General features: G+C 36.2%; 1 protein-coding gene across 1 annotated transcript in view; it reads right to left on the bottom strand.

Moving 5' to 3' along the window:
• Positions 1-16,210, bottom strand: part of NBEA (neurobeachin) — a 191,588-nt gene that overhangs the window by 17,492 nt on the left and 157,886 nt on the right. Inside the window, exons 12-16 of the mRNA XM_026076072.1 lie at positions 9,992-10,081; positions 8,238-8,430; positions 4,569-4,640; positions 2,213-2,368; positions 1,156-1,326 (exon numbers count right to left, since the gene is read on the bottom strand). Of these exons, the coding sequence (XP_025931857.1) occupies positions 1,156-1,326; positions 2,213-2,368; positions 4,569-4,640; positions 8,238-8,430; positions 9,992-10,081 (682 nt within the window). The remainder of the gene's footprint in view (positions 1-1,155; positions 1,327-2,212; positions 2,369-4,568; positions 4,641-8,237; positions 8,431-9,991; positions 10,082-16,210) is intronic.

The following is a 16,210-nucleotide window of genomic DNA, read 5'->3' as shown; positions in this document are numbered from 1 at the left end:
TTTCCCCCTCCATTTTCTCTCTTTCATAAAAGCAAAAGCAAGTCAGCTGTGCAAGTCAGGTTTTTATCTGTCTCCTTGTTGCTCTGGTTACAGATAAATGGAAGAAAATGAAAACATAACAAAATTACTGCTGCTGCCAAATTAACAAAATATATACTTTGTTACACATAAAGAAAACACTTTTCTATGAGACATGCAGTTGAAGAAACACTTTCACTTAGACGTCTATAACTGACGTGTCTACAACTGCCTCCAGTCTGTACTTGAACCAAAGACCAAAACTGATAGTAATGCATTGTTAGATGCTTATCCAAAGAGGCAGTATCATTGTGCTGAAAAAGATCATCACATTCAGAATTCGAAAACTATGCTTTAAACAAAAATGTGCATGGATTTAGTCTTGTACAGAACAGCTATAGTATATGGATAAAAGTTCCTTTGTCTTTTGCTGTGATCATATTTCTGGCTTAGGTGAAGGAACCTTATAAATTAGTATTGCACTTTAAGTGTCATTCTTTATAAATTAATATTATTATTGGGTCCCCTTCACTATACAAAGCGTTAATAGTAAGTCCTCTGCAAATGAAGTGTAAACTCTTCCTGACATTTTATCTTTTTCTATTTTTATTCAATCACATTGCTTCTTCAAAGGTTTACTTGCTACAGAAAGACCTTTCTCAAAGAGACTAATTTAATTCCAAGATATGTGAGACATTTCTTTTTTGAGAAGGCAAGGAGCTGAAATAGCATGCAGTACCACAAAAAGAAAAAGTTACTGATAGAAAATGACAAAAAATATTTATGGGGAAAGGAAAATCAGAATATAGTGATATATATCCTGTCACTTAAAGGCCAAAATTGTCTTGTTCTAGTTTATGATGACATGATGCTATAAGAGATAAAAACAATTGTGAATTTAAGAAATATTCTCATATTACTATCTGTTACCATGCACGAGCTCTTTAAATGTTTTATTTGGCTAGTACTCAATGAATTACTTAGCATGTGATGCCCTTTTTATATGATACTTGCAATCTATAAGTGAAGTAATGGATACATTTGGTAATATTTTTTGAAGCTAGCAGAGGAATTCTAAAAATGATCAGGAAAATGATCACACCTCTCAGGAAGGTGTTTTTAACAGGATATACTTACTGCTATTTGGATTGTCACCTATAATATGATGTCGGCCACTCCAGTACCAAAGCAGCAATGTAGCATCACGAGACCCAGACACGATGTAGCAATCACCACCAATATAGGACTCTGATCTGGCAAGGCAAGTAACGACATCCCAGTGGCCGAACACAATCTGAGTTAATTTTCCTGGAGGAAGTGCACAGTGATACAAATTCAATTTTTCTGAATATCTGAAGCATTTTGGTACAATTAAAATTAGCATTAACAAATATTCAGTTCAAATATATCTTTTGCCTAGTGTCCCTTAGAGTTCACTGTATATGACAATAAAGTGAAAAATCACAAAGATAAAACTAAAATATTTTTCTTTCCATGTTTCTTTTGAGGTCTGTGCTCTGCATCAATCCACAGCCCAAGTCTTATCTCTGAAAATCAAGTCAGTGCTCCAGTCACTGAATATTAAGTGGAGTTACTTCTCCATCAGTATTTTAAAAATGGTGTCAACATGTTATTTGAGAATTTCACGAATGATAAGCATGAGATAGAAAACATATGAACTCTTCCATAATGGTGATACATTAGTATACTAAAAATGYATATTTGTTCTGTTAATGTCAAACGAAGGTTTATTATGAACATCATCTCTTTCTAATATTGCAGTCAGTTTTTAGCAATATACTGAATGGTATCAGGCTAGGTCATAAGACAAAGAAACAAAATATCAGCTACTGGTAGCAGGCCATGCAACTGCCTTTCTTATTACATCAAATAAATCGAGACTAAATCAATACAGCCATTAAAATTTTGTAATAAAAGTTTTGGTTCATCTTTTTGATTGGTTTGAAAAGTTGCCAATAACAAAACTGTATGCCTTCCAGTATCATATTACCTCCTTTATCTTCAAAAAAGCATCCTAAAGCTATTATAAGCAGATAATAACGAAGGATTTTCTAAACCGCCCTTTATTATGTCTTGAAGGGTAAGCATAGGCATTAGATATGGTAGTATTAAGACAACCACCCATTTGTGACCTAAGAGCACACAAGAAACAGGTGGTTGTATTTAGGGTCACCTGTTTCTGTAGAATAAACTCGAAAGCTCTTGTCCCAGAAACCACAGATGAGAATGTAGCGATTATCTGCTGTGACCACGAAACAATGTGCATTGATCTGGATGCTCTGATCCACAAGGTCTGTGATCTGCCGCTTGTTCACACCAGAGTTATTGGCTGTAACGAAATGCAGAACACATTTTACAAGTGTCATTCCAACACCTTCCTGTCATACACTTACAGGAGAAAATGAATACATTTAACTTTCAATGAACTGTGAATTTGCTGTTGAGTAAGCATTTTGAATATGAACCTTTAGAGCTGTCTATATGGGTGTCAGAAATATGAAATTATTATGAGTTTCCTTGTTTCCCTTTGAATAAGACAAAAGATTTTACAGGAGATGACAATTTCTTAGTGCCTGATGCACTGTATAATATGTGGAAATATTTTAAGTGCTCTGCCGAAGTACTCTCCAAAAAACAAACTAAACTGTGAGGGAAAGTGAAGTGATGGAGTGATGGTGATGGAAGTCCATTTACAATACCAAGTCAACAAGAACAAAACTTCACAGAATGAATTTTTGGTGGTTGCTACCTCTCCTAAGGATTATATCCAGCTTGTGTTGTGTGACCTGTGCATCCCCCTCCCACCCTCCACAACTGCAGACACTTAATTGGATCAAAGACATAAGGATTCAACCAATGAAGCTATTTAAATTCAATGTATATTCTTAACACTGCCTACTCATCAAGCAGGGAGCCAGGCCACTGCCAGGAATGTCAAAAGAGGCAATGTCACCTGGAAATCCCCCAGGTGGAAGGAAAAGGAATGAATGGTCCTTGCAGAATCTGACCATCCTGACTGTTGTGAAAGAGAGCTGTTAGGAAGGACTAGACATAATCAGCTAACGTGCTCCTTACTCCCCATGATGCTAAAGACAGAATTTTGCAATACAGTAAAGTTATGTTTCCTCTCACCTAATATTAGCTTCTAAAAGTTTAGTATATAATCTAAGTTAATTATCTAGGCTCCCTCTGTACTGACTGGAGAGAGACATCACCGCACATGGTAAGTCATCTCATCCTATAATATTTGTCCAAGTGAAGCAAGCTGGACAACTCCAGAGGACAGTTTCTCTTTCTCCATTAGCTATGCAGGGAATCTAGACAACTGAATTCAGATAATTGAGATAAAAGCCACTCCGAAAGACATGTTTCTCCTACTGGTAAGAACAGAACTTATGCAGCTAATATTCTGAAATTCCTTTTGTCCCTGTTTTTGGTTATTTCACTCAAATTGCTCATAATTGTATGAAATAACAAACTCAATGAAAAAACAGTCCTATTTCAAATTTGCTTACAGAAGTCAATACCAACTTTATGCACATTCCAAGAGCACAAGTCTAAATTTCCAGGTCTTCTCTGTACATCCACTAAAAGGTAGTAAACAACAAATTACCCAGAATTCCAGAAGAGGTGGTACAATAGTTGTGCCCTAGCTTTTGAGAAGAAAATCTGAAGAGAAAACTATTGTCATTATATGAGCAAATGCAGTATACAGAACAAGAAAGCTAACTCTCCTGAGATACCTGTATACAAGTCTTTCAACCATGAATACTGACTAGAGAGAAAAGGTACCTTCTCATCTGGAGATGTTTAAAAATGCCTTTTTTTCTCATTGATGCTTCAGAAACGGCTCTAAGAATCTTCCCTATATATAATTTTTGTCTCAAAAATATACCTCCTAAAAAACCCCAGACCAAATAGTTACAGTTAAAGAGAAATAATGACCATTAGAAATACAGGTTCCTATAATCTCTTTTAATAGAACTCTAACACTTTTAGAAGATGCTTATTTCTCAGAATACTTTACTTTCTCAAGTATTTCTTAGATTTAAAAAAATGGAATCATGCATCAATTTAAAACCCAATCTTTTCTTTATTAATTTAATAATACGTACTAAAACAATCCTAATCACAAATCGAATGAAAAGAAATCAGTCTAAATCTGCAGTGATATACGCAGTACAGTACTAGTGGTAAAAAATGAAAGTATGTGAACTCTATCAGAGCTTCACCTTTTATTGTATTAATGTGACCTGATAAGAGAACAGACTTATAGATATGGGCTGACAGTGCGACTGACTTTGGTGGTTGTTTCTTAAATACCAATTGCTAGTGATGTTAGTAACAAATAGTACTCATGTAATTCATTCAACATCAATTGCTAATGCTTTTAATTCTCCAGGACTGACAAGAATGAATATTTTCCTATCTTCTGTGTTAAATGAAGCATAATATACAAATATAGCTTAATCAATAATTCTTGAAAATGCTATTTTCAAATATATCGCTACATATTCATCTTGACCTACCAATCAAGGGATCCATTTCGATTGGAAGATGATGGGCTTGATCCAAAGAATATCCTGGAGCTCCCCGAAGGCCTACAAATGAAAGGAAGAATAAAGTACATGGAAACCTTGTTGCCCGAAATTTTTATATGATTGTTCAAGTTTAAAACTGCACTGTGGGGTTATTATATGCAAAAAAAATAGATAACTTCTTATTATTTCTTGTTCTATATGTCTATTAAGATTTCTTCCTCTGTGCTACAGAAATATATGTTAATTATTCACTTATGTAACTATAAATGTATAAATATGAGTGCTAATTCATTACGATTTCTGCTGCCACAAATATTCATTAAATAACTTTTTAAAATAGTTTAACAGAGCATTTTGTTACATTTGAACACTGGATGAGATTTTATAATAGCACGGAAAAGAAAAATAGTTGGACTAAATACACAGTTATGAGTTTCTTATGTAGGGGAAACTGTAAATGACAGAAACTTGGACCTTTTCTGGGATTTATCTAGAGAGTTTTAAGCTTGGTAATTGTGGACTACAGTAAATTTTCCACAACTATTCTTATTTGGTTCTATATTGAGCAGTCCTTAAGCTGTTCTAATTTGCATTAAGGTCTGCATATATGGTGTTATCCACTTTCAAGGGCAGAGAACATTGCTTTGGCTCTTCTGAGGACTTCCCCCACTGTGTAAGTCACAGTAATCACTATTGAAAGCATAATTTTTGTCAAGAAATGCCATTTTGCACAAGAATATCCTCCATATGAGGAGATGCAGCTTTCTGGAGAATAAATGGTAAATTGACACATATACAAACTCATGATGGAGACTGTTGCGTTCTCAGCACCTGTGAGATTTAGTTCATGCTTTGTCTAACTGTACTGCTTTCAACAGATCAAAGATAATGATGAAGGTTTGGAGATGAAGTGCTAGACTTTATATGGCATCTACCTTTATCCCCATATAGAAGGGATTAAAGTGAGAAGGCGCTTGAGTGATCTCCTGACTATGCTGAAACTCAAATGCCCAAGAGCACAGCTTGTACTAATTTTAAACGTATCTGCCTTATATTACACATTGGGAACTGTCCACTAACAGCCTTTATATTCAGTAATAATTGTCATTTTCTACTACAACAATAGATGTCTGGAGGAGTTAAAAGAAAACAGAATCTATAGATAGCCCTGCCAGGTTCTGAAAAAGACTGCTCTAAGAACTTCCCCTTCCCTAGTTTCTCTTTCTTCTTTCAAAACCAAGCCAGTTTGGGACAGATTTTTAGTGATATTAGACTCATTTGATTCTACTGTGAGATGGGTATGTAAATGCCCTTTTCTGTGTATAAACTCTTACAGAAAGACAAAGCTGTACATACAACCTACGACAGTAAAAGAACTCTGTTTACAGGTTTCTGTAGTGTACCGTGTGTACAGGTTTCTGCTGATGAATCTATCATTTATGCCAGAGTTGTGATTTACTAAAATAATATTACTGTATTATTAGCAAACTCATACTCTGTCCCAGATTAGCCTCTTGCAAAATAAAGGACACTGCCAGGTGGGATGTAAAAGGTAAAATCATCACTAGAATTAATTTTAATTTTCTGAACAGTTTTGCTTTCCTGTCTGTTTCCCATATTATATATTCAGAAAGTACTCATCTCTTTTAAATAAATGGTGCAAAATTTAGTTCGTGGTTGGTCCACAACCTGAATCCTGCATGTTTGCAGTGTGGCTTATGTTTTATGCAAGTTTTTATGAAAAACTAAAACCCAGCAGTCACATGCATCATAAAGACCTTCATGACTTCTACTAAACTACCTGACTCCACTAAACACCATCATTTAAAGGAAACCCATGAGATTCAGGCTACTGCAGTACTAGTGACCTTGACTCCTCCTCAGTAAAGTATAGGTAGGAATTAGGGTTTTCCATCAGTCCCACAGTCCTGATGAGAAAGTGGGTAGCCATTTACTAAATGAGCCTCCTAACAAACTGAGGAGATATGAATGAAAGGGCCTACTGCTAGGGACAGAGTAGTTGGGCAGCACCCCTGAAAAATCCAGTGGAACTCATTAGGGATTAGTCAACCAATGTTGGTCAAGAGTATTAAAATATCATGGGTCTCTACATTTTGTACCTTTGAATAGTTTCTGACACTGGGGTCTTCATCAAGGACACAAATTATGTAAAAAATTGGTTTCTTTTCTTTTTTAACATAATCTTATTTGAAAGAAATGGACAAAACATTTTATACATCTACTGCAGTTGCCCCTGATGGAGTATCATAAATCAACGGATTTATGAAAGGGAATCCGATATCCTGTTCTATCCACTGAACAGCCATGCGACATCTGTGAAGTCAGTTTGTAAACACAGAATTCTGAATAAATGTTAAATTTTAATACTTATTTTAACATTATGCAAAACATTCTGAATAAAAGTCACATTAAAAGTAGTATTACTACTGCAGAATTCACAGTGGTAAACATTAGCTTTATCTACTCTGATAGTTCCTCTAATGGATGCCTATAAAGGAATTCCCATTCATTCCTCTAATTATTGCTTGCATTGCTTGCAACATCAGTCTATGGCCAGCCTTGTGCATAAGAGGTGGGATCTATTTCACCTAACTTTAATCATTTACTGAGGAGACGTCTACATTTAAGCTAGTTAAATCCCAAATTAATCTAGAATCCCTCTATGTCTACTGGAGGTAGGCATCTAAGATAAATCTCACAAGTCCCTCTCCAGAAGTGCCCACTTCTCTTCACTAGGGGGTCCTCCTGTGCTGTAAAGAGGGGAGGATTTTTCTTTTTTGCCTGGTCCCTACAAAGTYCCTGAGTCAGCTACTGAGTCACACTCTCACCAACAAGAGGCAGCTTGTTTCTCACAGCTGTAAGAAACCTTTGATAAGTTTCCACGTGCTGCAGCATAAGGGCCATCACAGCAGCAAGTTACCTTAGAAAATGTCACCAAACGAGACCTGTTTGTGAGTGGGGCGGTAGCTCATGCTCCACCACTGCTATTAAGCAGTGCCTGGGACAAACTCAGCACCTACACGTCCGGGGAGGAGAGAGACAGACCTAGAGGCAATATGGAGATGCGAGCAGAAGGGCTGGGAGGGAGATTTAGGATGACCCCATGGAATGGGCTTTTGGAAGGGAATAGTGAACTTCTCTTCAGAACATTTCAGTGTCTGGCTGCTTARGCTTGCTTAGGGTCCCACATTACTTTACTGTGACCCAGGGGAAGGCTTATGACAAGCTCCTGAACAGACCTGAAATCTCTCTCAAATAGCAGACAGTGATGTACACCCTCTAGCATACTACTATGCACTCCTGAAGCCTGGRACATACTAATATAGGCTGTGTCAAGAACAGCAGCACTCTCCTGAAAAACATTATATCAAAGGCTGCTTCTGATGTAACCACAAATCGATTGTCTGCCATGGTGATGTGCTGCTGCTGTTAGAGAGAGCGTTCCTAGGAATGACACCAGAGAAAACAGAAGCCCTGGTTATTCGACACAAACCAAAATAAACAGTACATTTCCTACGTATTTGTGTACAGTCAGGTGAGTGAGATTAACCCATATCTAGCTAAACTCCACTTGCAATTAGACGGTGCACTGTTAAGATCCTTAAATTTTATTTAAATGCACCTATGAAAACCTACCTACTGTGTTGTGCCATCGATTCACTGCAAAAAGTCTGCTGCAAGTGACGGTTACCACTGCAGGAATGGTAAGGTGGGGGAGCGTGTTGGCTGCCACATGTGTGACAGGGGAGTTTGATGGGAATTTCAGCACCATTATGACATCCTGCTGCATCTGATCTTTAAACATGAGTGGACTCTGTGGAAGGAAACACTGTTGAGTAGAAAGGAGAAGAGAGCAGAAGAAAACAGAAGGGATAACACAATTAGTGAGGAGGTCTGAGGGAAAACAAGGTTAAAAAAGAGCAGGCAAGCATGTGCACATACAGGGAAAACAATGCTACCTGCGCATCTAAACGAGTGATGTGGGAGAGCAAAATTAGAAGCYATAACTGGATCATTACATGAGGATAAGCAGAGAACAGGTATGATAAGGGTCCACTAGGTTATCATTACAGGGTGCAAAATGACCATGAGTCACTAAATAGTATTAATTAATATATAACAAAATGTAAAATGATAGAGCAGATAACATTTGTACAATATAGATACAAGTCAAATAAAAAAGTCAGACAATCTACATCATAAATATAAATGTTATAAAGTATAATGACTGAAAAATAATTTTTGAGAGACTCAAAAACTCATAGGTATTTAATTTTCCTTAATGAACTTCTGATATGAAATGCAAAAGTTCCAACATAAACTGACAATTTAATTCCATGTAAAGCATACACTTATTAGGGAGTCTATAAGTAATTATAACTCAGCGTGCTGATTCTACAGGTGACAGATTTTTACACAGACAACACTGTTACCATAAATGGCATTATATAAAGTACTGTTTTTAATGTTAGTTTTTTCAACCTTTGTTATAACAAATAGAATTATTTCTAGAAGTACCAATAATCCTTTCATTTTCTTTACCCCTTTAAATTGTTACTTTAAATATATTATCTAAATCTTAAGAATATAAAATAAATATTATGTATGTTTGACATCTAACATTACTTAAAAAAACATAGCTAAACTAACACTTCCAGATCAACTCTTGTTTCCACAGTGTGCAGCTGCATAGAATGATTTCCTTGTGGACATATAAAATAATTACAATTACTGCATGTATTACTGTTGATTTACAAAACTTAAGAGAAAATTTCTGGTTCCAAGCATTTAATCAAAGGCACTGAGGGGCACAGAGATCTGCCTCATCCAGTCTGGCTGTCTAATATAATTCTTTGCAAGAAGCACACAGAAGAATGTGTTGGGAATGAATTTTGAAGTTCAAACTGAAATTAGAAATATACGTTGTATTCTCCCAGGGGAATGGGCGGGAGGATTCCAGCATGATTTGAACTACAATACTTCATTTCTGCCAAGTATCCAGGGTTCATAAATCAATCCCTAACAATGTATCCTTTAAAACAAAACAAAACAACATGTTCAYTGTAAGAAAAGCCTGCAGCCATTCTTATTTCTCCAAGAAATTTCTTGCAGAAATAAGAATGTAAAGATATACTTATCAAGTGTATAGTTACGAAGATAGTGCCATTTCATACAATATTAGACAGGAAAAGTCATGATTATAGGAAGCTGAAGCTATTCAAGCTTCCATCTTGCTCTGCAAGAGCACCGTGAACTATTTCTGCAGAGAAGAAAGTACTGTGATATGGGCAACAGAGGGCATTAAGCATTGCTTAAATGGGTATTTTAYGACCTATAAAGGCTCCTCAGGTTCAAAGGAAATGAATTCCCAGCCAGCAGTTATGTCTCACCAGGTGCATGGCAGAGCTCCGCGGTGGATGGGGCTCAATGAGCAACTGAGATGGCGTCTGTCCAAAGTTGTGTATCTGCACCTCCATGGCCTGCAGGGAAGGGAGAGAGACTGTCATAAGCAATATGCATCAAGGAGAGAGGTCAACACACTGTGTGACAATGCAAGCATATCCCAAGTCAGCCATGAAAAAAGTCCAGAAAATTCACCCGGTGCTCTCCTCCCAGGCTGCAGACTCATCCAAGTGTTAGTATTTTGTAGACAAGCTTTGCTTCTCCTTTCAAGCATGCTTCAGTTAACCAACTAACCATTCTTATTTCCAGTAACTGGGGTTACATGTGAAAATGTTAACCTGTGAGGACATGCAGTTCATATCTTGAGAGAGTGTTTTGCACTAAAAAGTACACATATACCTTAACAAAGTCGTTTGTGAGGAGGAAAGTATGAGGATCTCTAATAAAATAAGCCTCTGGAATCTTAAATCAGGGGAAAGAAAAGCAAAGGGAGAAATAAAATTCATGGATAATCTACAATAAAAACAAAATAATTACTATTTCAACAACACCATTAACAGGTTAAAATGAAAAATGCCAGAAAAGAATCCTGCCAGGGCACACCCAGACTACTGTAAAAATCTACCCAAGTAGTATTCATTCACTGAGTATTTATTTTGTTCTCTATTTTGTTGTATTTTTTCATGGCCTTTTGGGCATCATAATTCTGAACTGAAAACTTAGCAATTTCAATTTGTTCTTCAAGGTTTAAATCTACTTTCAGAATAAATCTAGAGTAATTCATCAGGGAGCCCATAAACTGAGATGTTTCAACTACTCAAATAGTTCATTCAAACAAAACTATATTTAAGATATAGTTTMAAAAACTTTGGCCAAAGATTGCTGTTTATAATAACAATACTGTGTAAGAACACTGTTTATTTTTCAAATAGATAGTTACTATTTTAGTCCATCTTGTAAAATGCAGAATAAAGCATTCATGTAAAAATAAAGTGGCAGATTTTGAAACGCACTATGCATTATGTACTATATATACACTGTACCCTGCACTACTGACCCTTAATATTTTTCTTGTAAGTTCTATGACTTTTTCATTTGCTACCATACAACCAACATGAAAAAAAAAAACCCAAAAAACGACTGTCGTGGAAAAGTCTGTTATTTCTTTCAAATAAAATGGTAAGAAGCACAATAAACACTTTAGGATATAGAGGAACTCTTTCAATCTACGCATTTTGTAATTTCTACAAGGCAATTTGTGTTTTTCCTTCACTTCACAGCATAGATGCAAGAACAGACATTACAGAGGCATTTCCTAACAGGTCACTAATGTCTGCCAATTTTGATGCCCTAGATTGACAGGTATATAACGGAATACCACAAACATTTGACAAAAAAAGAAACTTAATGCAAAGTCCTCTAAAAACACTGAAGGACTTTCCATGGATTGTAGCCCTAGCACATTTGATGATATAATTATTTTGGTTTTGGTGATTTCTGTCTTGTTGACTAATTCAGAGTGGACTTTATTCTCCAAGCAACAGAGTGTTTCTTGAGAACTGGTGAGCATCTCGGTTTTTATTGACATCATCTCCCTTACACCTCAAATGATCAAACATGTTTCCTTTGTATTTAAGATCAAAAAGTAATTTTACACAAAGCCAATGTGTTATCTTTGTGGGTGTACGTGTGTACATGTGTACACATTCCTTTAGCATATATCTATATTTWTAGAGCATGTAAATAGCATCTCTTTACATGCTATGTAGGTACCTTCACTGATGCAGACTTTATTCATGTAAGAAAATAAAATTAACTTAAAATCAAATTGAAGGTAACATTTTCTATTAAGACAATTACTCCATAACTGATTTTCTTGTTGGAAGGGAGGGAAGATACCTATCCTTGTCTGTGAATTTGATTTTTAAAATAACAAAGACTAAAATCAACAATATCAGGCACTGCAYGATGTATGCTTCTACACAGATCTGGCAATAATATTTTGAGGAAAGTAATTTCCATCTCTCTTTTTTTTTTTTTTCAAATAAGTATCAAGGTTATTCCTTTAATTTCTGGAAGAATTCTGTGTTGAAATAAGGGTGTGAATTGTATTTGGCAGCAATCCTGAACAAAAAAACAGATGTTCTTTTACCATCATTTACAGTGTTCTCATAAATGATACTTCTGGTTTTTTGCAGGCACACTGGAATGAATTATTACACTTTTCTAAGTGCAGCCCAATTCTAATTTACACATACACTTTCATGTTGTCCAGTCTTGGCAAATCCTGATTGTTTGGCTATAAATTCTGTACACATAAACTTCACTGGCTTTGCCTCCCAATTCAGGGCAATTTATGACAGTAACAGGGGTTGAAAGAGAGAAACAGAATACTATTAGAAACCAGCACGAATTTTTCAGATGATGAGGAATGGACACTTAAAACATAACTGTCAAAAGGAACTGTTACTTTACAGCTGAAGATGTCCTGGTAAAAACTCACCTACATACTTTATGTGCTTACATTTTAAAACATTTTAGTTAATGCCAAGTCCTTCCGTAATCAGAACAAATGCAGAATCAAGAACTTGACACTCAGGGAATATTTAATATTTTTGCTGGCTTGCACTTATACAGCCAACTCCCCTGCCCCCATCCTCTCTATGACTAGTAATGTTATCTTTTTCTTCCAAAACTACCATTTGTAAAAATGACAACTCTTGGAAGTTTTAAGGAAACGGGACAACATGAAAAAATATTCATAAAAATACCTGCAACAGCACTCAACTACAGCACTGAGAGCAGAGTTTGCACAACACAGCTGTGCACAACTGCAACTATTATTCTTCTCTAGATCTCAAAATACTTACAAAGGATATAAAAACCCTGTCAAACTTACACAGGAGACAAACAAACGCATACAGAGATACAGCGACTGGCCCAAGGGTGTTCCCAAAGTTGAGCCCTGTCAGATCACTTGACACAAAATGAAAAGCAGGTACAGAACAGACCTGTGAATAATAATGTAATATATTGATTTGTTTATAAGGGGACTGTTGCTGCATGTGAAATTAATCTGAAAACTGGTAAATGTACACCACATTTTTTCCTGAACTGTATACTGTTAAACTTTAGATTTATGTAATGGTCTTAAAATTTTCTTCTAATTAATCAATTCCTTTTCTCCCATCAAATCTTGAGTACTCTGTGCAAAGTGCTACAGCACTCCCTGAAACACACATTCTAGTCAATTTAATATCTATTTAAATAAAATTTATTCTTATTTCACCTTCAAATGCCCTTCATGTAGAAACAATATAAGGTTGTAAAGCAGTAACTGCCAGATTTAATGCTTTTGGAACAGCAAAATGGCAATTATATTAGTTTTCACTTTCTTAATAAGGTGTTGCAGGAAAGCTATTTAGTGGGCTGATTTGAGATTCCCTACTGGTTTTACTATGTATAAAATGAGATTTGTACTCCAGACACTTCAGGGAGTATTTGTTAGGATATGATCATGTGTTGCAGAAAGATAAAATGGGTCTTAGCCTATTCCTTGATAATGGTAGGCTAGAATAAGGAAAGAAAAAGATCTACTAACTTGCTGGCAATTCAAAGTTTAAAATGCATTCATCTCAAATATCCTTGTTTATGCAATCAAGAAAAATACAGCTTCATAGCACTTAATATTGGCCTTTTAAAAATAGCATAAAGAGGTTCATATTATATGTTTATGTATATTTCATATAATAAATAAATACATAAAATCATGCAATCTTATGAATGACACTGATCTTAGTTACAGTAAGTGATACCCTAAATGCAATAAATTTTGCTCAAAGGCACTAAATTCTTGGGTTCCAACTGTTATGTTTAAAGGMAGACTGCACATTCACAAGGATGCTGGGATGCTCCTCTGCAACCTGTAGGATCAGTCCTTAGTGTCAACTTCCTGAAGAACAGAGAGTCAAATGTGTCTGCTTCGCTCATAAGGCAGTCTACCAAATTATTTCTGTTCCGTTTTTCAATAGATTGAAAGAAACACTAATCAAGTCAGCCGTTAAGTAATGTAAGTAATCCGTTTCTTTAGGTTTGAGAAGAAAGCTATTTGTTAATGCTCAGAAGCAATGTTTCCAATAGCAAGCAGTGCAGCCCAACAGGAGCAGACCTCTAGAGCAGAAGAGCTGCCCCTAAGGAACCCACACTGCAACTATATAAATTTCAGGGTTTCCCCCCGAGGTTGGCTCTAGCGTGGCCTGTGGGCTGCACGCTCTTCAGTGACCAAGCTACGTTAGCTGCACCCCTGCAACACACTTGTTTAGTTAGCTTAGAAGCCAGCTCACACGCTCTGAAACTGCTCTGCAGTGTGAAACAAAGCATGGCAAATAGGGATGACTGGCAGATTCCCTTCAGAAGCACAGTCCTAATCTAAAGAAAAGGCTAAAATTGACTCATCTGAAACACCACARAAGTGAAGGTTTATTTTGCTCTTTGGTATGTCTTTGCTAAAGGTATAAGCCATGAAGCAGTTTATTTTTAACATATTCTTTCTCTTGCTAGTTCTTTAGAGATGCAGGTAAATCACAGAGGAAGAAATTAATAGTCTATCGCATTTGGAAACCCCTCCTTTGCTTAGAGTAACATGTGGTGACTACATAACACAAGAAACAAAAACATGAATGCTTGTACTTTGTTTCATGGAGGGAAGAAAGGAATTTCTGAAAATGGACTGTATTAGAGATAATAAGACAATGTTTTTACTTTTATGTAAATGCTTTTACCTTGATGCATGACTTTGCTTTATTTATCTTCACTGACTACTGCCATAATAAGTTAAACTTTCTAAAATATATATTATCTAGGTTTCTTTATATTGTTATTTGTCATTGTTATATCCAGTCTTTTAGCTGTTAATTCCCATAACACTGGTGTGTAATCAGCAATTTTGCCCTTTAAGATCTATTTGCTCCTGCAGTGCACCACATTCAGGTTTTTCTACAACCCCTTTTCCCCTGTGCGTGGGGACGGAGCCCAGGGAAAAACCAAAGCCTACGTACATTTCAGAAATATGCAACACAGCGATATTCATTCAAATCTGTCTTCCATGAAAGTTTATTTCATTTTTGTATTCAAGTGAATACAGGAATTCTTAATGTGCTCTCCTGCACATGCAGCCAGCACACTTAACAGCCCCCAGCACTGCCTTCTTCAGAACAAACATGATTGACAGCCCTTTGGTGGGTAGCATAAGCAGCTTGAAAATGTTATTGTTTTGTACTAATGGTATGAGATACTGCTTTTTTATTTGCATCTACAGCTGTTAAATGGCATCAATATCTTCAGGACTTTTGATAAGTTAGGTTAAGAATATTGATTTCCATTTTATTATTGTATGTTTGGAGGAAAGAAGTGCTGTAGTTTAAAGACAAGCAATGACTCAACTAGTCTGGAGGCTTCGATGCAGTCGGTTATTTAATCAGGATACTCAAGGGACTGAAAGATGGGCACAGAAATGGATTTTCTCTGCAGGTCACTACTTTATTAATTTAACAACGGAGAGGGGCAATCTTAAGCTCCTTCCTCTCACAGGAGGTATCTCTCATTGGATCCAGTGTACAATTAAATGGTTTGCCATCAGAAGACCAACAGTTCAGAGCTGACCTTCAGCCTCCTCCAAGAGTCAGTCCACCCCTGAATGTTTTTCTCATTCCCTTGTGAAAGGAAATAGTGCTACAAAAGGAATGAGAATGTGAACATTAAGATCTCCCATTTTCTTTACAGGCATGTGTCACATCAGTGATCTTATTTGTCTCTTGGAGTGCTGCCTCTTGGCTTTCACATTTACTGTATTAAGCTTTATTACCTTATTTATGTTATTAAATTATCTAATTGTGATACCTAGTTCTTTCTTCTTTTACCCTTATAGTACTCCCAATCTTGTCCCTTATAGTCCGTAAAGTAAAAATCTTTTAAATACTCTGCCAGCTTAATCCTAAAGCACACATTTAATTAAAGATGCTGAAAACAGGAAACGAATGCAATACATCTCACAAACAGAAACAGAGAAGGTAAAGCAAAAATAATATAAAGCTACCCCACAGCCTGTGCAGGCTTAGTTGAGAAGGTCTGTCCCTCTTTCAGGCATATTCTCATGCGTGAACAAGGTTCTGTGAAGTTCTGAGCACAAATACTTCCTTTTTCACTTC

This window comes from Apteryx rowi, unplaced genomic scaffold, assembly GCF_003343035.1.
Source record: "Apteryx rowi isolate R43461 unplaced genomic scaffold, aptRow1 scaffold_425, whole genome shotgun sequence".
NCBI lineage: Eukaryota > Metazoa > Chordata > Aves > Apterygiformes > Apterygidae > Apteryx > Apteryx rowi.
The sequence above is the reverse complement of the archived record's forward strand: the minus strand, read 5'-3'. Positions and strand labels throughout refer to the sequence as shown.